The 24,362-nt window shown below is 37.3% G+C and overlaps 1 protein-coding gene across 1 annotated transcript in view; it reads right to left on the reverse strand.

Moving 5' to 3' along the window:
• Window positions 1–2,130: 2,130 nt before the first annotated feature.
• The window catches only part of LOC133533467 (epoxide hydrolase 3-like), a 33,359-nt gene continuing 11,127 nt past the window's right edge, over window positions 2,131–24,362 (reverse strand). Inside the window, exons 2-6 of the mRNA XM_061872456.1 lie at window positions 8,759–8,883; window positions 6,756–6,868; window positions 6,122–6,290; window positions 4,812–4,951; window positions 2,131–2,580 (exon numbers count right to left, since the gene is read on the reverse strand). Coding sequence (XP_061728440.1) covers window positions 2,312–2,580; window positions 4,812–4,951; window positions 6,122–6,290; window positions 6,756–6,868; window positions 8,759–8,883 — 816 coding nt within the window. The 3' untranslated portion in view covers window positions 2,131–2,311. The remainder of the gene's footprint in view (window positions 2,581–4,811; window positions 4,952–6,121; window positions 6,291–6,755; window positions 6,869–8,758; window positions 8,884–24,362) is intronic.

A 24,362-nucleotide genomic window follows, 5' to 3' on the forward strand; every position in this document is an offset into this window, starting at 1 on the left:
AAAAATGTTTCTTGAAAACCCCTATTAGTTTTGAAAGACCTTTCCAACGATACCCCACACTCAAGGGTTGAAGCGAAAAAGAAATTTCACCCCCACTTTACGTGTAGGGGAGGTACCCTAAAAAAAATTAAATTTTTAGATTTTATTGTACGACTTTGTCGGCTTTATTGATTTATATATCCATGCCAAATTTCAGCTTTCTAGCACTAACGACCATGGAGCAAAGCCTCGGACAGACAGACAGACAGACAGACAGACGGACATGGCGAAACTATAAGGGTTCCGTTTTATGCCATTTGGCTACGGAACCCTAAAAAGAATATAAAATATCAAATTTTCGATGTGTTTAAAAATATTTAAAGCAATACTTACCGGTCTTCATCCAAGGGAAATTTCACCATAAAATCCCTTTTTATTCTGATTTTCTCGAGTGGCCACATATTTCACACTTAGTAAACGGTTTTCTCGGTGGCATTGCAACAAACTCGCTCTTTACTCTGATCACAGTTCACTATTTTCGAGAAATTGCACGAAATACCCGAAAAAAACTTTGAAGCCTTCATATCATAACAAACAAAACAATTAGGCTGACAGTTGGCTTGATGTAAAATTGACAGAATAAATAGCACTGACGTTTTCTTTTTCTTCGTTGGCAATGATTTGCGAAACAATCTCCATACAAAACTTTTTTTGTTCTTAGATGCGTCAGCCTGGACATAGTGACCAGTGACCGCCTTTTTAGGGTTCCGTAGCCAAATGGCATAAAACGGAACCCTTATAGTTTCGCCATGTCCGTCTGTCTGTCTGTCTGTCTGTCTGTCTGTCTGTCCGAGGCTTTGCTCCGTGGTCGTTAGTGCTAGAAAGCTGAAATTTGGCCTGGATATATAAATCAATAAAGCCGACAAAGTCGTACAATAAAATCTAAAAATTTAATTTTTTTTAGGGTACCTCCCCTACACGTAAAGTGGGGGTGAATTTTTTTTTCGCTTCAACCCTAGAGTGTGGGGTATCGTTGGAAAGGTCTTTCAAATCTAATAGGGGTTTTCAAGAAACATTTTTTGATAAAGTGAATATATTCGGAGATAATCGCTCCGAAAGAAAAAAAAAATGTGTCCCCCCCCCTCTAACTTTTGAACCATAGGTCCAAAAAATATGAAAAAAATCGTGAAAGTAGAGCTTAAGAAAGACAATAAATGAAAACTATAGCGGACATGATCAGTTTAGCTGTTTTTGAGTTATCGCTAAAAGTTTTCCCTTCATAGTAAAAAGACTTACTTTAATTTAACTATTTGTTTAACTCGGGTGAAAGGTACCGTTTCATCCCTTGGTTAACAATTTACTATACTTTAAGCTCCAGTTTAGCTTATTGTGACGGAAGAGTAACTACGGAACCCTACACTGAGCGTGGCCCGACATGCTCTTGGCCGGTTATTTAAGTTTTTTATGACATGCTCTTTGGGCGACGTCTCCATCGAAGCCGAAAAGAAAGGAAAGTTACAGAAATAAGGATATTTCGATGTTTGTGGTAGACCCTCTGACTGTCAACCAGAAATCGAAATTTGGTGACCTTGCTAGCTTTTAGACTTTGGTAGGGACTCAATCAATACAATATGGTTGCCCCCTGGCCCACAACCTCGATAACTACAGTGGTCGAAAGCCTCGTTGCCGATCTTGTAGCAGGAACTTTATATATGGAACTTATACTGAAACACACCTAGTCACCCAACTTGTCAGTAGAAAAAGACGCGAAATTAAAATTTTCAATGGGAGATCAACCCTTTGTGCCTAGCGGAATCCTTGTGAGTATTGTATTCTTTGAGCGGAATCCTTCCACTCAATCGAACAGGCCTCGGACCGTTATAAGGTCGCGGCCAAAAGGTGACCCTAGCCAGAAGTTTGGTTTCCAGCCATGTATCCAGCAATTGTGCATGTTCTTTGTATTAACCCACGCCTTATCTTTCTCCAGTTATACATATAAAAAAATAGAAAAAGACGGCAAAATTAAGAAATATAGTTGTGAATGTTGTCTTCCCATTTTTAATTTGATTTCGCGCTTTTTCTACTTACAAAGTGGGTTTACCAGAGTGTAGTTACACTAATCACTCGGGCTAGGTTAAAAATATACAGACATCATTGATAGAATATTTTTATTTATATAATTATTTACAAATTAACCGATTTACAGATAATAAATATTAGCGTACCTGGTGAACCAGTGAAATAAAGAATTGTAATAGGAAGTATGAGTATGTAAAGAAAAAATATAATTTATATAAAACAATAGTAAAACTTTTGTACAAAATTACCTAGTTTAAAGCTTATGTTTCCCTAGGAACTCTCTCAGTAGCTTATTGACGACTTCTGGTTTTTCTTGCATAATGAAGTGTCCGCAGTCGGACACCAGCCTCGTTTCGATGTGTGCGTATTCTGTCATCATGCGGTCTAGGATGGAATGCGAGAGGTATTTGTCGTTGGCGGCGTTGGCGACAAGCATTGGGACGGGGCGCTCGCAGCGAGCTTTGTTGGGTAAGCTGTATACGAAGTTCGCGCGGTAGTAGTTGATTGGTGGGGTCACGGCCGCTGTAGGTAAAACAAATTATAGGATTTATTTATTTATTTACAACAGACGGACTTAATGCCACTACGCATTATCTACCCGTCAACCATAGGGCAACACAGAAAAGCTTCCAGGTGGAAGCGTATTAAAGTCCCGGACAAAAAATAGCGTAATTGGCACCTTTTTCACTTGTCATGTCACAACGAAAATTCACCGTAAATTGCTGAGGATCTACCGCGAACACCGAAGTTCGCAAATTGCGTGCATCTTTTTCTGTCACTCTAATTTCGCCTTAATTGGAGTTAAAAACAAAGATGCCCGTGATTTGCGACTTCCGGTGTTCGGGGTAGGCCCTCTGGTCCAACAAGTAAACAATGACACTAGGTAACGTCGTTAATACTTATCGACCTAGAAATATTCAGGAACCATAGATTTATAACTAACCTAGATGCCTAGTCTGTACATCCCTAGTGAAGCCATTTCGAGTACGACATTATGTCGCCCTCGTGTCATCGTATCCGAACGGCCCTCGCAGTACTCAAGGTCGAGTTGGTTTGTGTACACCTCCCGGTTATAAATTAAAAAATACAAGAAAGATGGTTGTTTGTGCGGTGAATTGGTGTCACAACACATCAGTGAATAAAAACAAACCGCCTGATATAACATTTCATGCGTAAGTATCCAGTTTAATGTGATATTTTTACGTAATTGTAAATACAAAAATCCAAATTTTCGTCAGCCGCCATTACTTATAAATGTTGCCAGGTGATATGAATCTTTTTTCCTCCAAATGAGGCATGACGATTACATTGATAAAATTAATATGCTTACTTTAAGTTCCTTGTATGACTATAGAAAATATTCTTTTTTAGTTTTTCATTCTTTTATTTCAAATTATGTTTTGTCTTTTATAAAATTACAGTTTAAATTCATATTTTTATTTTGTGTGATATTCTTTTTAGATTTCCGACTGATCCGCTTCTGTCTGCGAGATGGACGGAAAAAATTAGATTAAATAGGAACGATGCAATATGGAAACCGACTAAACATAGTCGAATATGCTCTCGCCATTTTGATGAGCAAGTAAAGTAAATTTTATTTGTGGAACACAGGTGTTACAGTTAAGGTCTGTAAAAACGAAACGCAACTGTCACTGTCGCACTTATATGGAAACTGATAGAGAGACACAAAGCGTTTCGTTGTTCGAAGCAATAGCGATTGCCACCTTGGCTAGGCCTGCAGGTACAATTACTAGTACTGACGATAAATAGTTATTTGTTTTACAAGTGGAAAAGTTGTTGTTTAACCGCTCGTGCTAATATTGCTACTCGAGCTAAATAAAGATCCAAAATGTCGAAAAATGGAATCTTGAGCGTTGCGAGGGTTTCAAGTTACGAGAGTTAAACAAATTTTGCCCCAAGTGAAACACAAAACTTTTCACCACACTAACCCGAAGAAAATATTAGTCAAATAAAATCAAACCAAATCAAATCCAAATGATCGTCATTAAATATTTATCATTTAAAATCATTATTCCAAAGTCAATTCTACCAGCTATTATCTGTGCACATTTGTAAAATAAAAAAATAAACGTTTTTTTATTTAAACATTATTTCACAAAGTACAGAAATGCAAAGTCCTTAAAAGAAACCTTGAAAGCTTTTGCTACAAATTTAATATCTACATACACACTCCCAAATGATTGATAGCCAAGTATAAGGATGTGGTTAAAATCCATCTACTTTAAGGGGAATAAATGAACTCTGGCAACCCGTTTTTGTATATATGTATGTGTCGCTGAGCGTAAGACACGAGCGTCGCACGCACACATCGATCGAGTTTCGGCTTCACTTTTGGCAGATTAGCCTTATGAGGACTAACTGTCTATGTGTGATAGGTCAGTGTCAGGAACAATTTCCTGAACATTTAATCGTTAGGTGACCACAATTAGATTCACACGTTGCAACGGGACCCAAGCTAAGAGTAATCATTTTCCGTTTCATGAAATATCATTGAAATGTGAGAAAATTGTTCAAGTGCAATAATATCAAACGTTAAACATTTTTGGCAATTAAGAGATAAAGTATTTTTTACATGTCAAATATTGTTAAAGATGTTCTGGTATTTAGTGAAACGGAAATCAAATCTAGCTCACCTAGCTCGGGCCCGAAGTGGGGCCGGTGCAAAGTGTGGATCTAATTTGCCCTTTACTCCTCACGCTGGAAACAGTGGAAACAGGTCTTAGCATACTTACTAGGTTTTCCGAACCAGTATTTGTAGCACTCGACGTCAAGGCTGCCGGGCTGCGCGGGGATGCACGCGTCGAACACGCGCAGGTCGTCCATCGTGATCAGCTTCTCGGGGAGAGATGGCACCCGGTACAACATTACGTACCTGAAACAGATTGGTGGACAATACAGAATCTGCTACACCCATTTCGAAAGACTTATATAATTCTACATTTACCATTAGGGCCACCCAACACTAGCGACTCCCGAGCGTCAGCGTCTGGTCAACTCTGACTGCAACACTCAGTTTGCAACACTGTAATAGTTTACGCAGCGAAACTGCAAACTCATGCTTTAGTGGTTTTTCTAAATTGTCGAAATCGGCGCTTTTTATACTTTATCGTGGACGGCCACATAGTCACAAATGTCACAATAGTTTTAAAAACAACTACCTAATTGTAGAAAATTCAATTTGTTAACTAGCAGTTTTGTTGGGTTAATTGGAAGTCAGGACGCAAATTGAGGGAAAGGAGGGGAAACAACGACGGTTTACACTTTTTTTCGTCCCTAACTAGTTAAGCAACATGCATGCCAAGTTTAATGCTTTCTGTCGAATGGTGTCATATCCGGTAACAAATAGGATCAATTAGTTAGGTACCAAAATGCCACCAATCTTTACCAATACATTTTTATCTGCATCGGATTTTGCAACAGCACGTGCGCTCAGGTTTCGCGGGGCATGGATCACGCGTGGGCAAGCGTGACGAGCGCGCCGGGTGCACGTCTATATTAGACGAGCAACATTTCCTCACCAAGATATTTTCCTCTGCACCGGGTTGTGTCTTTTTTAGTAGAAAGACCCAGGAGGTAAGAGTCTTACATAGAGTCCAGCGCAACCGGGTGCACGTCTAGATATGTTTCCCTAGGAACTCTCTCAGTAGCTTATTAACGACGTTTTTCTTGCATAATTAAGTGTCCGCAGTCGGACACCAGCCTCGTTTCGATATGTGCGTATTCTATCATCATGCGGTCTAGGATGGAATGCGAGAGGTATTTGTCGAAAGCAACATTTCCTTATCAAGACATTTTCCTCTGCACCGGGTTGTGTTTTTCTCAATAGAAGACCCGGGAGGTGAGATTCCTACATGGAGTCCAACGCATCCGGGTGCACGTCTACACATTAGATAAACAACATTTCCTTACCAAGACATTTTCCTCTGCACCGGGTTGTGTCTTTCTCAGTAGAAAGACCCGAGGGATGTGAGTCCTACATAATACTTAGAGTCCAGCGCGTCCGGGTGCACGTCAAGACATTAGATAAGCGACATTTCCTTACCAAGACATTTTCCTCTGCACTGGGTTGTGCACCAGCTCGTGCAGCCAGGCCTCGCGGGACGTGCTAGAGAGCATGACGAGCGCGTCCAGCGCGTCCGGGTGCACGTCTCGGAACCGACACGCGATCAGGCCGCCCCAGTCGTGGGACACTAGGATGCACTTCTCTCGCCCTGAAATTAAGCGTTATACGCAATTTAAGGGGTTATTATTGCTGAGAGGGACAGAGAAAGGTATATATTCCCCTTTAAAGGCCCTTTGCAGAAAAATAGCAAAAGATGTCTTTTGCTGCTGTTATACTATACCTTTAGAGCAACGAGCAGGACAAACATCGTATAAACACCTTCCTGCTTATGCTCGTGACGCTACCCGAGGCTGCCTACTAAATTTAGAATTCAAAACCCATATTTTGTCGCTCTTATTTTTTTCTAGCTATTTTTACTACTTAGTATTTATATAACAGAGAGCTGTATCGTGGACGCTGTAGATGGTCATGTCGAAACTATAATATAAGAATTTCTAGTTTTCTAAGGAACCCCTAAAATTTATTCAGTGCGTCCGACTGAATATACCTCCCGGATTGGAATGGGAAACAAATACGTTACGCGATGGCTACATCCATAGCGTGATGTACTCACCTAACTGGCGCACAAGGTCACGAACATCTTCCACCAGGAGATCAATGTGGTATGCAGATACTTCATCTGGCCTTTCCGAGTCTCCGTACCCTCTCATGTCCACAGCAATACACCTGAAATGCATCGTTGAATTTACATGAATTGGTTGATACGTTGTCATAATAATTATTGTAAAATCAAACTAATAAAGTACTCAGGTATATGTACAATAAATTAGATCAACTTCTGTTGAATAGTCGGTAATTTCTATTGAAATATTTTTAATTAAGTAGTTTAAAAAAAAACATAATATATATATATATATATATATATATATATATATATATAATATATCTAATTCCATATTTACACAATCGTGTCAGTGGGGAAGCGAACAGCAATACATTTTTCGCCATGCTTGGTACTCCACTCACCACCTTCTCAAGCGAATACATAAGAGTAGGTAAAGTAAGTAGTGTTAGACCAAGATAACTCTGCAGCTATTTTCTAACACAGAGCGTGGAAGTGTTATCATAAAAATCAAGTGTCTATGAAATTATGATGTTTAATATAACATTTCCTCTTAGCCTTCGGAGAGACGTCAGCTCTCCTAGCATGTTCTACCGTCTGTACAATGGGAAATGCTCCAAAGAACTTTTTGATTTGGTGTCAGTCTCGTTTTTATCAAAGGAGCAAATCTCATCCTCACGTCTTAGATAGGGTAAAGGCACCAATAGTCAGCCTTTTTACGCAATTTTTATGTCCAAGTTCGTCTCATTTGCCTACTAATTGACCAATAAGATTTATTAATGTTTTTTCTCTTCAATCATTTAATAAAGTATACCTAATTTTTATAAGGAATAATACATAATTTAATTTAGTTTTTATATATTATATAATGAAAGGGCCTTTTTGCCAGTAATCAGCCCCTGTGTAAATAGTTGTGTACCAATAGACGGCCTTTAAGTACCCAGTGTCCAGCCATCCCATTTTAACGGCTGACTATTGGGTTTTCAGTTCCGTGATCTCAGTGCCCAGTGGTCAGCCACAGGTTGACTATTGGGTACTTGATGTATTTCAATCAAATAAAGTCATAATAATATAAATATTTAAAGGTGCTTGATTTAACGACTTACATTGCATTTGAAAATTAAAAATAAACCTAGCCTCCCTCGGCTGATTTCTGGGTTTACGACCTTTTTAAAATTACTGCCTCTAACCCAGTAGGCGGCCAGAGGTGGCTGACTATAGGATTTTGTACAAAAAAGTAGTTTCCAATAAGCAGCCCCCTTAAAAATGTTACTTTAATATGAATTTATATTTATTATTTACGTTTTCCATATAGATTAAATATTAATTATGTGAAGCAGTGCACATTCTTTTAACAAAATATCACAATTCAGCTGCTAACGTCTGATCAATATATCATGTGACATGTAACGCTCCAAAAAAAAATTGGCGCATATCACATATCCCTTCCTGTCAGGAGACAGCACTTCTTTGAAGTAATGTTGTGGTTCATGCTAGACGATTCTTTTAAAAATTTAGTTATTTTTCAAAGCATATATAGTTTATCAAACTATAATATCACCTACTTTTGGTATGAACATCTGAAAAACGTTGATAATTACAACCAAAAATAAGCAAGAAAGGCTGACCACTGGTGCATGGCTGAAAACTGGTGCTAATACATGGCACACCAAGAATAAGCGCGCATCTCACTCGTTTCTTCCTAGAACGTGCAGAATGTAGAATGAGTTGCCTCCTGAGGTTATTTCCTTTGCGCTACGACATGGGATTTTTCAAGAAGCAGGTATTTATGATTCTCAAGGGTCGACAATGGTTAAGTGGCTCCTGTGATATTGCTAATGTCCATGGGCGACGATGACCGCTTCCCCGCTTCCCGCTTCCGCTCGTCTGCTAGTTTGCTGTCCATCACTTTAAAAAAAATTCTACGCTCTGTGCTAAAAAATCGCTGAAAAGATACCTTGGTCTAACTCTAGGACAGTAGAGTAAGGTGTTACCAATAGTCTTTGTTGAACTCGACGATTTGATGCCTCCAAGAAAACCAGAATTCAGGGAACCCATGCAGAAATATCATGAGAGGTTTAGACGGATCGCCGCTTTCCAAATAATGCAACTTGACATTCTGTAAAATATAACACACTTCCGGTAAAACACTCCTCTCGGCTCACACATGATAGAAGTCTGTTCGGAAAGAGAAGAGTCGTGAAATGTATTGGGCCCCATACACTCCATGACTCTTCTTTTTCCGCACAGACTTTAAATAGGTAACAATCAATAACATAGGTAACTACACGGTTTTTTTAAGGAAACTGAATGGCACAGTTATTTTTAGGGTTCCGTAGCCAAATGGCAAAAAACGAAACCCTTATGGATTCGTCATATCTGTCTGTCTGTCCGTCCGTATGTCGCAGCCACTTTTTTCCCAAACTATAAGAACTATACTGGTGAAACTTGTTAAGTAGGTGTATTCTGTGAACCGCATTAAGATTTTCACACAAAAATAGAAAAAAAAAAACAATAAATTTTGGGGGTTCCCCATACTTAGAACTGAAACTCAAAAATTTTTTTTTCATCAAACCCTTACGTGTGAGTGTGGGGTTTTGAGGTTTCAAATATTTTTTTTTCTAATCTGAATAGTTTGCGCGAGAGACACTTCCAAAGTGGTAAAATGTGTCCCCCCTCCCCTGTAATTTCTGAAATAAGAGAATTATAAAACTAAAAAAAATATGATGTACATTACCATGCAAACTTCCACCGAAAATTGGTTTGAAAGAGATATAGTAAGTAGTTTTTTTTAATACATGGTCATAAATGGTACGGAACCCTCCATGGGCGAGTCCGACTCGCACTTGGCCGCTGTTTTTTTGTGGCTCACACTTATTGCTGATTTATAAAGTACTTCTCGAGACCTTCTAACTTGATAGGTTTTTGTTTTTCCATCGAGGAGTTCTGTTTGCTATCTTGTGAATTCATCATCGGATCAGCTCCATGTCAGCATATTATTGTGTTGACATCGGAATTGTGGAAGTACTCCTAATTTCAACTGAATCAGATACCAGGAAGTGGTTCATATTTAAGTTACCTGCAAGATTTGAAGCAGAAATACCTATACACGGTGTAACACGAGGAACCCGAAAGATTTTAACCACATATTTCTGAGGCCAAAAGAAGGGAAAACTGTTACTGTAGACTATATGTAAATTTCGCCAAAAAAAATATATTTTAATGTAGTTTTTTTTTTTTCGTAAAACCTAGTTTTTTCATAGTGTTACTAGTTGTCCCTTTTTGACATCTATCAATAAGGTTATTTAGACTACGCGGCGCCCCATAATGGCATAATCGCCATCAAAAAAGCGTTTTGCGAATAATACGAAGATTTTTTTTATTGGTATTAACTCTGAAACTAGGCAAATTCCAGATAAATTTATATGACATTTTATTATCTGCATGTGATCAGGAATACACTGTAAAAATCTTTCGGGTTCCTCGTGTTACACAGTGTATACGTACAAATATATGTACTGTGGGGAATTTCCAAAGAAAAGCATAAAAAGAAAATTAACATCTTGTCATAGGGTAATAGAGCGCAGCATGTTAAACAAAGAAAATGCATAAAATACGACATACAAAAAGTGACCCCAAAATACTACTGACGCTATAACCTTTGCTCGAAGGTTAAAATGGAAATGGGCGGGGCACGTAGCACGCCTGCAAGATAACAGGTGGACCAGACGAGTAACTTCTTGGAAGGGCCCCATAGGAAAGCGTCGTAGGGCACGACCTCATACGAGATGGGATGATGACGTCGTCAGAACCGCTGGCCCTTCGTGGCTACAAGTGGTCCAAGATAGAGAGAGATGGAACCGTTTGGAGGAAGCCTATACCCAAACAGGGGTTCTTGCAACATAACCACAATAAATAACTAGGTATATAAACTAATACTTAGAGTAGGAAGTATTATTTTTTACAAAGTTTAATTCTATTTTAAAAAGTTAGAACAAAATTAAGAAAAGTATACTAATATTAGGAAATAGTAATACTTAGGTAACTACTCGTAACATAGAAACTGTAATCCTTAAATTCGTGCAAGGATTAAGAGGCTTTTTTATTTATATTTATATGTACTGTAAAATGTTGTACGATACATGTGCGAATAGGCAATTCGCAACTAGTGTCGATTTAAAACATTCCATTCGGTCGTGTTTTAATTTATCCCCACTCGCTGCGAATTTCCTATTTTTCGCACTTATATCGGAAAATCGTAATGTACTATTACTTTGAAACCCCCAACGAAGCCGTGTAACCAGTCCGAACTGAATGGAACAGAACTGGGCGCAGTATACCTACTGAGGTGTGCGTAACTTACGTAATTCTCAGTGAGCCCATCGTACCACTGACCTACAACTGAGCTCGTTCTTTCTGTGCCAAGTTCGAGACCACGAAATAGTTATTTCTTGCAATTTTCTTGTAGCGTAATACAGGTTGCGAGTATTCCGTAAATATAACAGTTATAAAAAAAACTGACTTCAAAAGTACGTTATTCAATAACTAAAATTAGATCAATAACTTTTTTTAAATAAAACTATAACTATTAATAAAAACTAAAACTATAAAATATTAAATTTAAACGGCCCGTACATTTCGTTGCGTCGATTATTTGTCTACACTAGTAAGAGATAGAAATATGATAATTGTTTACATGATTAATCTGTTATAACACTTATACCACGTCAGTGGCAAACAACCACAGGGCCCGCCTGATAGTAAGCAGTCACCGTAGCCTATGGACGCCTGAAAATCCAGGGGTGTTACATGCGCGTTGCCAACTCTACAAAACACAACAGTAGATTATGTCTCCAGCGAAGCGGAGGGTTCTACAATTGAATTCTAAAATAAAATCCTGAGCGCAGTGAGGAGTTCAAGTGTTAACGCCCAAGATGGAAATAATTTTGCTACTATGTGACACACTGCTTTTCACATCACCTATGAGAAAAATATTGTTCCAAAATATTATTGAAGCAAAAAAGTTGTACGCAAATAGGAAATAAAATAGTGTCCTAGAACAGAAAATTGTCACTTGTATCCCTCCTAGCAGGAAGGCAGAAGAAAAAGCCCTTTTCCGAATGAGTTACAGCGGCAGCGTTTCTTAGAACAAGTTCCAGACAAAGAACGACTGTAATAAAAATGTAAATACGTCCTTATAATGTTTTTTATTTATAAGATATTTTTTTATAAAAAAAATATTACGTTAGTTATTACAGACTTATCATGTAAAGAAAAAAATCATATTTACATCTCTTACTGTATACAATTAAACCACTTATCGAATGTTATTGGACTAAATGTATGGGGCCGTTTAAACTAACTATTTTGGATATTTTAAGTTTTATTTAAACAAAGTTATTGATGTTGTTTTTTTTTTTATAAGTATGTCTTATATTTATGGAATAATAGCATGTAAACACTTACCCCCTTATTCATAAACGTGTACTAAGTTACGATGCCGCTAATAATCGTTTGTCCCTTTCCATCATATCAATACGCCGGAAAGGGACAAACGATTATTAGCGGCATCGTAACTTTAGTACCCGTTTATGAATAAGGGGGTTAACGATTACACCCTGTATAATATAGATACTACGACGCAACTGAGTTAAGGATGAGTTAACGTAGCATAAATATAGGGTACCTCCGTAAAATCCTTACACAATTACAATTGCACCTTGGAATTTCAGACAATTAATATCCAGTATAACGAGTTGTCCACAAAAAAGTAGCAGAATCTTATACCTTTAAACGAGCAATTCTTGTATATATATAAATATATATATTTCCGGGATCTCGGAAACGGCTCTAACGATTTTGCTGAAATTTGGTATATGGGGGTTTTTGGGGGTAAACAATCGATTTAGATTAGTCTTATGTTTGGGAAAACGCGTGTTTTCGAGTTTTCATGAGTTTTTCTTTCGACGCAGAATATGGTCGCTAATTTCGTATAGCCGGCCACTGTCCGTCTGGTCCAGCGGGTTAAGACGCCGATTGCTAAACGAGTGTTACGGGTTCGAATCTCGCCCGGTGACTAACTTTTGTTTTTTTTTTTATATGTTCAAGTTTATGTATAATTTTTTAATTTTTATTGTTTTAGACAAGTTTAATTTAGTAAAAAAATGTAGTTAAGATTATCACCTGTACACCACCATATTACAATAAATAGTTATAACCGAGCAAAGCTCGGTCGCCCAGGTACTGTATTTATTAATATCCATCACATGGAGTTTATAGAATAAAAACAATTGACTGTTTGACATCTGTCAAATTAAGAATTCTAGAAGTTATTTTACAACGGTATCCTAACGGTATTCATTATGAATTAAGTAAGTATAAAGCCCGACCAGAAATATATGATCATTGTCAGGAGGGCGCTGTTATTTTCATGTATAGGGCGACAGTTCAGTTTAGTATGAAAAATGTAGTTCCGATGAAATTCCGCAATATGGCGCGTGATCATATATTACTGGTCAGGCTTTACCTATACAGCGTGTATTTTTGATACGAACACATAATCAAAGGGCAGTTAGTTTAGGCTGTAATTAACACATTTTCATAGGTTTTATAAAAAATGGACGACTTTTATTTTTTCATAGAAAATAATTCAGCAAGCAATGTATCACTAGGTACTTTGTTATAACTCGAAACGTCTCATCAATGACGCGACGTCACAACTGTCACAAGTGATCATGATGTACGAAATACATTGCCGCTCGAAAAAAAATCAAGAAATAATTATGTTCTGGTAGTGAAGACTAAACTAAACAAATCTTTCAGAATTGTTTTATAGCGCTTAAACCTACGTCTAGTTTATGTTTGTGGTTATATCAGTAATACGCTCTGTATAGTTCGTGTCGTCCACGATGACGCCCAGTAATTTATCCAATTTATCCTTTAATATCATATCGTCATTGTGTTCATGACAGTACAAGTCAAGGCACGCGTCGTTGTGAATGACAGGAATAATTCGTAATACTTAAATAAAATAAAATTAAATGTCCTTATAAGGTCGTTATCTCAAGTTGGTCGTAGAAAGTTAATTTTGGATAATTATAGATAATCCTCAATTGAGCCGAACATTTAAAAAATATATATTATCCAGATCCACAGTCAGTAAGGTGTTGCGGTCTTTCGGAAACTGTAAAAAAACAACGGGTTGCACTCCGGGAGTACCGGCAGACATAGAAGTGAAAACTTGAAAATTTACGTTGTGCATTTTTGATATTTTGGAGAAATTGAGTAGCAGTTTTATAAAAAGAGATAATTCTCTATTATACCTACGTAAATAAATTTGAGTGTGGAAGATATTTTGAAATGCGAATTTTAGTGTTACGTAATACAGCCTACACAATCAGTAAATGTTAATGAATCGTTCACCATCATATTAAGTAAAACAATCACGCTTCTTTTTTGTTATTTAACTTTTTGGAAAGGAAAAATTTGAGTATCTACAATCATGGACACCCAACAACACAAAGATACAATACAACACAATTAACAAAGATTAAACCTCTTTAACCGTTATGACAGCACTTTGATTATGAAGAAAATAAAATGTCACACTTGAATGAGATACGATTTTTCAAAAGTAACCAGCAGAGATATGAAAAATACTTTATAAAAAGTATTTAAATACAAAATACAAATACTTCCTTGATATACTATTTCAAATGCAAAATACAAAATAGTTTTCAAATTTGTATTTAAAATACTAAATACAAAATAGGTATTTTCAAAATGCTTTTTTAAAATACAAATACTTTGCGATAAAAGATACTCTTAAATAGTGAATACCTAGTCTGAATTAAAAAGTTAGTATTGCTCGGAATTTACAAGTTGGAAAGGCTTTCTTTATTCTTTAAAAATAGTGTGTATATCAGTCCTCTAGAGTACAAATTTTGTGTCTCCTCATGTTTACCGGTTGAATGGACTTTTATGTGATGGTTTTTAACGGTCAATTATTAAAAGCATTAATTTAGATTTGTAATGTTTTACAGCTAGTATATACCTCTCGTTGGTTGGTGAAAACGTCTCGTTTGTGTTTCACCAGGGCAGAAAAGTTTGTTTACCTCTCGTGCCTTGAAACCCTTGCAACGCTTAAGATTCAACATTTTTAATCTCTCGCTACGCTTGTGGTCATTTGCGGCGTTACTAAACAGATTCACCAGTTCCATGTTAAAATAATAAATAAATATTATAGGACATTATTACACAAATTGACTAAGTCCCACAGTAATAAGCTCATTAAGGCTTGTGTTGTGGGTACTAGACAATTATAAATATTTATAAATACTCAAGTACATATACATAAGGTCGATATTTAAACGATAGATACAATAACAGCTTCGACAGGAAATTAAGCAAGCAAGCAAGGAATTAAGCAAACGCGGATCGGTCCGCGCGATCTTGCCAACTATGACATAAACCCTAGAGGTTTTCAATAGTAGCCACTGTGTGTTAAACCCTGTTTCAAAAAATTCGTAGTGAATAAATACACAAAAAAAAAACAGAAAACACCCATGACTCAGGAATAAATATCTGTGTTTATCACACAAATAAATGCCCTTACCAGGATTTGAACCTGGGACCATCGGCTTCATAGGCAGGGTCACTACCCACTAGGCCAGACCGGTCGCCATAAAAGAATGAGAGAGTTGCAAGGATTGTAACGTCAGAAGAGATTGTAACTCCTACTTACTTCACCTAATAAAAAGTATTTTGTATTTTGAAAATAGAAAATAGGTCCCAAAAACTATTTGAAATAAAATACAAAATAGTTTTCTTTAAAAGGTATTTAAATACAAAATACAAAATAGGTATTTTGCATTTTGTATTTGCATTTTAAATACAAGTATTTCAAATAAGTCACATCTCTGGTAACCAGGCATTTATGACATTCAATTTGCACGTCACCATGATGTCACATGCAGGGATCGGAAACCGGTATTTTTTGTATGGGAACGAAAACGGTATTTTTTCGTTCTTTGTTAATTACTTCATTTCTAATTAGACAATCTAATAATACGAAGTCGTTATCTGAAAACACAACTGAGTCCTACATTTAGAGTATAAAATAAACCGAAATATATGGTTATTTCAATGTTTTTGCAAAAAACCGGTTCCGATCCCTGGTCACATGTTCGTCTTACGAATTTTCAATCTGACGGTCACGAGACCCCTGACGCCCTGACGCGAGTTTAACATTTTTTCCCCATCACAAAAAGTGCACAGCGTCGCTTTCACTTCAAAAACTAACAACAAAAACTAACAAATAAGATCAAGGCTGCATACTTACATAACTAGAGTCGGACTAAGCTAACCCTGCATGCATTTGTTATGACAAAGTGTGTCAATGTCATACATGTAAAATTTACTAGGTAGGTATATTCCGTAACCGTAACATAGGTTCTGGTACATTGTCGATGAACAAGATTGATCGTCTAAATATTTATCAAACTCAAACTCTTCCTCGCTTGCATAACATAACACTACACTACAATAACCAAGTCGTAATAACCAGACTATAATGACATATTGATATGATATGTTTAGCGAAATCGGTTCTTTTCCAGCGGTTTATTATTTACAATACAATATTTCGCTCTTGACAGGCTTGACTATGTGTAGTTTTGGGTATTTTTTTGTCATTTATTATTTAATATTCAACACTTAATAACGATAGTCGGACCAAGCTAACCCTGCATGGGATTTGCTATGACAAAGTGTGTCCAAGTCATAAATATCAAATTTCTATAAAAAATATGACGTTTATACGACTGACACTCCTCACTCGGTTCTGTTCAAGTCGGTGTCGGTGTAAAGTTAGCCTGACCAGGAATATATGATCATGCGCCATGCGCCATATTGCGGAATTTCATTCGAACTAATTTCTTACACTAGCAATAATTTTAACACTGTTGTCAGCCTCATTATGGCGGTTTACTTGAACAATACTTAAGTGATGAATATTCAATAAAACATGACAAAACATGCCCAAAACTATACATAATAGTCAAGCCTGTGTGTTCGACGACCGTTCTGGCCTAGTGGGTAGCTGGGTAGTAACCCTGCCTATGAAGCCGATGGTCCCGGGTTCAAATCCTGGTAATAAATGCTTATTTGTGTGATGAGCACGGATATTTGTTTCTGAGTCTTGCATGTTATCTATGTATGTAAGTATTTATATATTATATATATCGTTGTCTGAGTACCCACAACACAAGCCTTCTTTACTGTGAGGCTTAGTCAATTTGTGTAATAATGTCCTATAATATTTATTTAATTTATTTATTTATGTTATACAAGCGAGGAAATACAGTATCAAAAATGAGTTTGTGTTTGATAAATATTTACTATGGGCTTTGAAAACGATCAATCTTGTTCATTGACAGTGTACCAGAACCTAATAACATAATGATTCTCGTAAAATCCTGGGACCTATTAAGAGGGATGACGGCACGTGGAGGATAAGGAAGAATGCCGAAGTCGAAGAGTTGGTGGGCAATATCATCGGCGAAACCAAATCCAACAGAATTCGCTGGTTCGGCCACCTACTTAGAATGAAAGAGGATCGGGCTACCAAGAAGGCGTACTTGGGAAGACCGACTGGTGGCCGCCCGGTGGGTCGACCCATGCAGATACCGCTGCGCAGGATCGGGAACAGTGGCGTGCTCTTGTTTCGGAGGCCGAGACCCTCTTTGGGTAGTTAGTGACATGACCATCATCATCATGTTGGCCTTTTAGTGAGCCAATCATGGATGTAGTAACATGATAGACGATATATTTTTTCAACTATAGAGCTGAGCTGAACTCTGGTGGCTAATAGTGGCCACACCATCTGGTATGTTACGGCTAAATTAAATATAGGTATATAGCATATCTGCAGTAATTGTAGCAATTAATAAAATTTCTAGGTAAATCAGAGGCATCGATTACGAGATAAGGTCGTTCCTCCTGAGGTTTTAGGCTGCCAAAGAAAAGCAAACCCAAAAAAGAGAAGATACAATTAGACGATTTGACCTATGTGTGAATGGTGCGATATAAAGGGAACATATCCGGAATTTTAAAACATTTCTACATCGTTATTTTCGTTATCTAGAAATAGCTTTTGCAATTGTATGTTAGGGCAAGCAGGGCAAATAAGATATGATTAGTCATTTACCGGCGTGCATAAACACAGTTTTGAAGTGCAGCACGAGAGCCGTTCCGCTTTCTCGCCACATTGCACTCGGGGTGAATAAACTGCAACGCGATGCAAACTGACCCGTTTTCTGAAACTAGATATCCCTACTTCCTTACTAATATTATAAATGCCAAAGTAGCTATGTGTGTTTGTCTGTTTCTCTACATGCTCTCCTCTACCGCTGAACCGATATAGACGAAATTGGGTATGGAGACAGGACATAGATTTTATCTCAGATAATTTTTATCTCTAAAATCATCCCTTAAAGGTGTTAAATGGGGCGTGGGGGGAATTCAGCTTCTTCGCCGAAGCTGAATTCCTGAGGTTAATACTGTTTATGTTTTTAGGTTTGAAGTAATGTTTGGTATGTTTTCAACTAAATCAAAGCTCTAGGCCATCCCAAATTTCATCTAAATCGGTTCAACGGTTATTGATTCCCCATACAAACTTCAATCCCACTTTTCCCACCCTGCACCAAAAACTGCACAAGATATCGAAAAACTTGACGAAATAAAACTTGTAACAAATTTAATCAACTTTCATTTTGTAAAAGTGGTCATGTCGCTAAGACGCATAGTTTCCGAGATATACCTAATCGAAAAACCGTAAAATGGGACCTTCAAACCCCTCTCCCCCGGCTCAAGGGCTAAGGGGACTTTTGATACGTTAACCTCCTAACTAGTCCAAACAAAGTTAAGAAAGTCAAAAATTGTGTTCCATGCATTTCCCTCAACTTTTTTTGAGCATTCATTGCCTGGCCTGTAGTTCGAATACCGATGTTTTTGAGAAATTAACTATTTAAGCTCAGGAGTGCACTCTTGAAATGAACAGAGTTTTAAAAAAAACACGGCATAAGTATATATAAATAAAAAATAAAAATAAAAATAATTTATTTCAGACCTCCTTGGTCCATACAGTGTTAGTTTGACTTACTCTAAAAAAATATATTAAATTATTATTGAAATAAATTAAACTTACAATATTTTAGGGTTTAAACTGGAGCCAGGCACATACACTAGTAATAACTACATACACAGTATAAAAAATCCTAATTAAATTTAGCATAAACTTTCATATTTATAAATTTGTAGTTATGGTAATAATGTGTGTCAGTACTAGACACCTACAATACTATTGTATCTTTTATAATAAATCGTATGGCACAACTCTTTGTTATCAGTCTTCGCCACACAAGTTTTAAGAGGAAAGGGGACGGCCGCTTCTCCATCCAACGTAATCCCCATTTTCCTTTCTAAGTATTGACATTATTGAAAATATTTTTACAAAATTTGATGTATATTATCCATAGCTATTTATTCAGTCCAGTCCAGAGCAGAGGGCCTACCGCGAACCACGTTCGAGGTGTTGCCTCCCTGTCCCACTTACGTACGAATTTACAAGTGCGACAGAGAGGCAACACGTCGAACGTGGCTCGCGGTGGGCCTCAGTACACAGGAGCAGGGCTATAACCGCGAAAATCGAAGTTCGTCAGTTGCGGGCATTTTTCTCAGTCACTCTAATTACGTCTTAGTGAGAGTAAAAGAGAAAGATCCTGCGAATTACGGTTTTCGCGGTAGGCCCCCAGAGCCTGAATTTTGTGTATGAGCTTTTTACCAAAACCATAAAAATCCGTTAATCGATTACCGCATGATGGGTATATTGACAGGAATATCATTTACGAGATTAGCGTGAGGTTCCAAGTGCTAATAGTAATGTGATACGCAAGTTGATCATAATGTTTGAAACAACCAGCTCGAACACAGCAACAATGCCTGGCGGACGTGCGGTCTCTGAGAATACTATACACATTATTTTAAGTCATAAAATTCCCATAATTTGTAGTTCTAGAAATTAGTATTAAAAATGTTGTACATTTTGTAGGTTTATTTTTTTAATTAATTTTCAAACTGCCCTTGTGGCCCACCCAGTAGACGCGCAAATTTGTCAAATCTAACCTTTAAAAACATGACAAATACGAGTCAAGACACACGTCGTCGGCGTCGTTGACACCGTGACGCCATCTATGTATAGCTGTGGTTGATATAATGTCAAAACATTTTCGATAATGTTAATATCCAGAGAGGAAAATGAGGACTATGTTTGTATGAAAAGGCGACACGTCGCGCGGGTCCTCCACTTTCGTGTTAAGAAATCGGCGAATATCGTTACGACATTCTTTCTATATTGACTAAACCGCATTACCGTTTAAGAGCTAAGGACAGATGGTTACGGCAAGGCAAACTTTCTACTGATGACTGATGAGGAACTGTTCGCTTTGTCATAGCTTTTCTACAAATTTTAAAGTACTCTGTAAGGTAAGGTTATTTGGGATTTCAAGAAGTAAATTCCTTAAATATAAAATTTAATAATTTATGAATAATTTATGACGGTATGACAATGACTATATTGTCGTAAACATTTAGATTTAAACTTTTTGAACTCTTGGTTCCGTTCCAAATATCTCAAATAGCTTCATTTTACGGTAAGTACCTAATTCAAAAGCACAACTGTGTCAAAAATTTTGATATAATATATACTATCTCCAATACTATACTAGCTCCAAAAAGGAGCAGGCCCTCTGTTTCGTTTCGGTTTATTGCATATTTTTATACCAATTTCAAAAAGGAGATTTTCAATTCGTCACGCATGGGCATCAGATTCATTTAGGTGACTTAAATTATGACGCAATTGGTTAAAAGATAAATTACAACGTTATCCTTAATGAGAATTTTAATTTATGTGATATAGAAATCTAAGTTTACCGCGAAAACGAAATTTCGTAATCTGGCTCTCTTTCATTCTTGCCTAAGCCTATTCGAGCGATAGGAAGACGAAATTAAAGACAAAACATTTAAAAACGACATTTCATTATTCGCCTCTCTATCGCTCGAATATACTAGAGCAATAGAGCCAGAATGATGTTAAGTGTAGGTGCAGGACCTCTTATTACAGGGGCACACTAAAATTGTGTGTCATAACATAAGTTATGTCCCATAACCTGCAAGTGTACAGTCAGCGTCAAATACTTTGTAGCAGTCAAAGTGGCCAAATAGTTCGGTACACCATACTAAATATATGGTGTACCGAACTATTTGGCTACTTTGACTGCTACGAAGTATTTGACGCTGACTGTACATATAATTAAGTGTATGAATGGAGTGTTTGTAATTATTCTAATTATTCACACAGGCTTATTGACAGACTGGTTTATTGACGTCCTCTGAACAGGTATTAATTGTGCCTAGTCACGTTCTGTGGGTTATCCCATGGTAAGTACCTACTAAAGCTACGTGCCATGTGCTACACCATTAAAATTTACTGCGGACTAAGACGTCACACGGGCAAAAACGAGTCCAATTAAGGTATAAGTAATTTTATAAAAATCATCGATGAGGTTTTTTTGTAGCGAACTTTTTTTTACCTACTTGGAACATTAGCAATAGTTTGGGCAGCCATCCTAGATAGATTTAATGTTACCCTGATATTCTGAATTAGAAAGAACAATATTATTTGTCCTAGCTAGCAAACATAAAACTTCCTCACTTGAGTTTTAAGAACACTTATATTCGGCGTTAGATTATTTAAGAAGTCTTAACGACAGACTTTTTTTTTAATTTATTACCATGTGTACCTATATGTAAATTATTGCAGGTGACTAAATTTACACTCTGTATTTCGTCGACGAGATTTCTAATTCCTTTTCTTTGTTTTTAACAGATTTTATTTTAAAATTTAATTCCGCATCTAATGCGAACTTGGATCAAAAGTTTTGACAAAACACGTTTGTGAGTTTAGCCCCAGAAATAATTATCTACACGTGTGCCTCTAAGGGCCGCCCCACACTAGCGTCTTTTGAGCGTCGGCGTCTAGTCAGCGCTATGGAAAATGGCGTTGCTGCCCAGTTGTGCCACCGTTGCGTCAAGCAGCAGCCTTAGAGTTCATTAGACGCCGACACTCGGGAGACGCTATTATATGTAAGATCTCTCTAAGGTCCACCTCACACTAGCGTCTTTTGAGCGGCGGCGTGTAGTCAGCGATGAGTCAGCGCTATGGAAAATGGCGTTCACTGTGCAGTTTTACTAACGTTGCGTCGAGCAGCAGCCATAGGGTGTTACAATTACCACACCAATCGATCGATGGCATCGATGGACGTCGACATGGAATAGTCGACCTTGATCGATAGTTTCTACAAGACCAATCGATCGATGGCATTGATCGATGATAGAATGTGTGCGTATGGCGTAAACATGGTTTTAGGGATACGGATAGGACTGCTGGATTTTAATCATGATATGTATATCGACAAGCGCTACACAGCGGAACGGAGTCGTGATTAATTGAAGCTTAGATATTTGTCAAATCTAACCTTTAATGACATGACCAGGGGTCGGACAAAAAGTGCGGATGACGTAAAAATGACGTAATCTTGCACACAGGTGATGTTTGAGTTTGTATTTAAACTTCCGTGTGACATGTAGTAACAGAGTAGTATTAATGAAGTAACAAAATAATCGTAAATAAATCCATGGAATTAATAATACAGGTGGTGGTAGGGTGATGTAGTGAATAAAATAAATTTCACGAAACTTGTTACCATAAGGTATAATTATTTGAAATAAGTTAGAACAAGTCTGTGGGATTGCCACAATATTCGAGTAAAGATGACATTTTAGAGCGTTTTCTTATACATTAGTAAATATAAATTTTAGCTAAATATAATCGTGAAGATACAATAGCTAAACAATAACGAAGTCAATTTATTGTTCATCTGATTGACAATGTGTCAGTCAAAAACGTACTTACTCATTTCAAGTGGCGATATCGTTTAATAAAGAGGTTGATAAATGATAAGTGATAATTGTTTATGAAAATCAAAAATACTATTTGAAATCATCCTATAAGTGGTTTGACGTCATCCGCACTTTTTGTCCGACCCCTGGACATGACAATACGAGTCAAGGCACTCGCCGTCGTCTTGAATGACACGATTCTGATCCTGGCACAGAAAACAGTATCCTGGTTACACATTATTAAGCGTTTTTAGGGTTCCGTAGCCAAATGGCAAAAAACGGAACTCTTATAGATTCGTCATGTCCGTCTGTCTGTCCGATTATGTCACAGCCACTTTTTTTTATACTACGTCGGTGGCAAACAAGCATACGGCCCGCCTGATGGTAAGCAGTCCCCATACCTCTCTTCCGTCCGTCGGGTCCGTGCAAAATTGTGTGTGTGTGTGTGTGTGTGTGTGTGTGTGTGTGTGTGTGTGTGTGTGTGTGTGTGTGTGTGCGAGTGTGCGTGTGTGCATGTGCTTGTGTGTGTGTGTGTGTGTGTGTGTGTGTGTGTGTGTGTGTGTGTGTGTGTGTGTGCGTGTGTGCGTGTGTGTGTGGGCGTATGTGTGGGTGCGTGTGTATGGGTGCGTGTGTGAGGGTGTGCGGGTGCGGGTGCGTGGGTGTGCGTGTGCGTGTGCGTGTGTAAAATTAGTACCCCGCAATATATAACGGGATCCTGGAAGGTTGGTTCATAATTGTGTTCCCAGGACAGCATTATATTCGAATCATTGTTTCGTTATGTGCATGAAACTTTTTAACAAGTTACCAAAATCTATAAGAGAACTGCCTGTACATAGATTTAGAAACAAATTAATGAAGCTATTATCTGATAAAAGCTATTATAGTGTAAATGATTTCCTCTCTGAAGATATACAGCCAGAGTTGTAGTAGTTTTAAGATTTTTGCATGCTAGTACAACCTGTTTAGTACAAATAGCAGAATAAGCAACCAATTGTCACTTACCACCTAAGACACTTTTGTACCTACTTATTCTTTGCAAATAAATATATACAATACAATACAATACAATATAAGTCATACTGAACAAGTTTTACTATGGGAGGAACCCCAAAATCATGAAAAAAATTGCTGTTTCATATATTTGGCTGGTCTGACGTTTTTTCTTTGGGAGAGTATTTTGGGGTTGGTCCCACAATAAAAGTGGCTAAGAAGACCTAAGATTAAAGTAAGTATATAGGAAAAGAGAGCTCTCTTGAAGCATTTTAAGGAAACTAATTTAGAAGCGTTATATCTATTTTGTATCCGAAACTATATCTATGTATGTAATATGTATGCGTGCACACCTACATATGCATCCGTATGTGTAGGTACTTTCGTACTAAATAATATTAGGTCTAATTGGGCGGTTTACAAGTTAATGTTTTGTTTGATTTCTTGTTATTTTCATAGCTTTCTTGTGTACAAGATATCAAACAAAATACCAACTTATAAGCCGCCCAAGTAGACCTAATCTTATGTAGAAAATTTGAACCCAAAGTATATGTTTATTGCTTTCAATTTGCTCTACAAGATAGTAATAGA

The sequence above is a fragment of the Cydia pomonella genome, unplaced genomic scaffold, assembly GCF_033807575.1.
Source record: "Cydia pomonella isolate Wapato2018A unplaced genomic scaffold, ilCydPomo1 PGA_scaffold_167, whole genome shotgun sequence".
Lineage (NCBI taxonomy): Eukaryota > Metazoa > Arthropoda > Insecta > Lepidoptera > Tortricidae > Cydia > Cydia pomonella.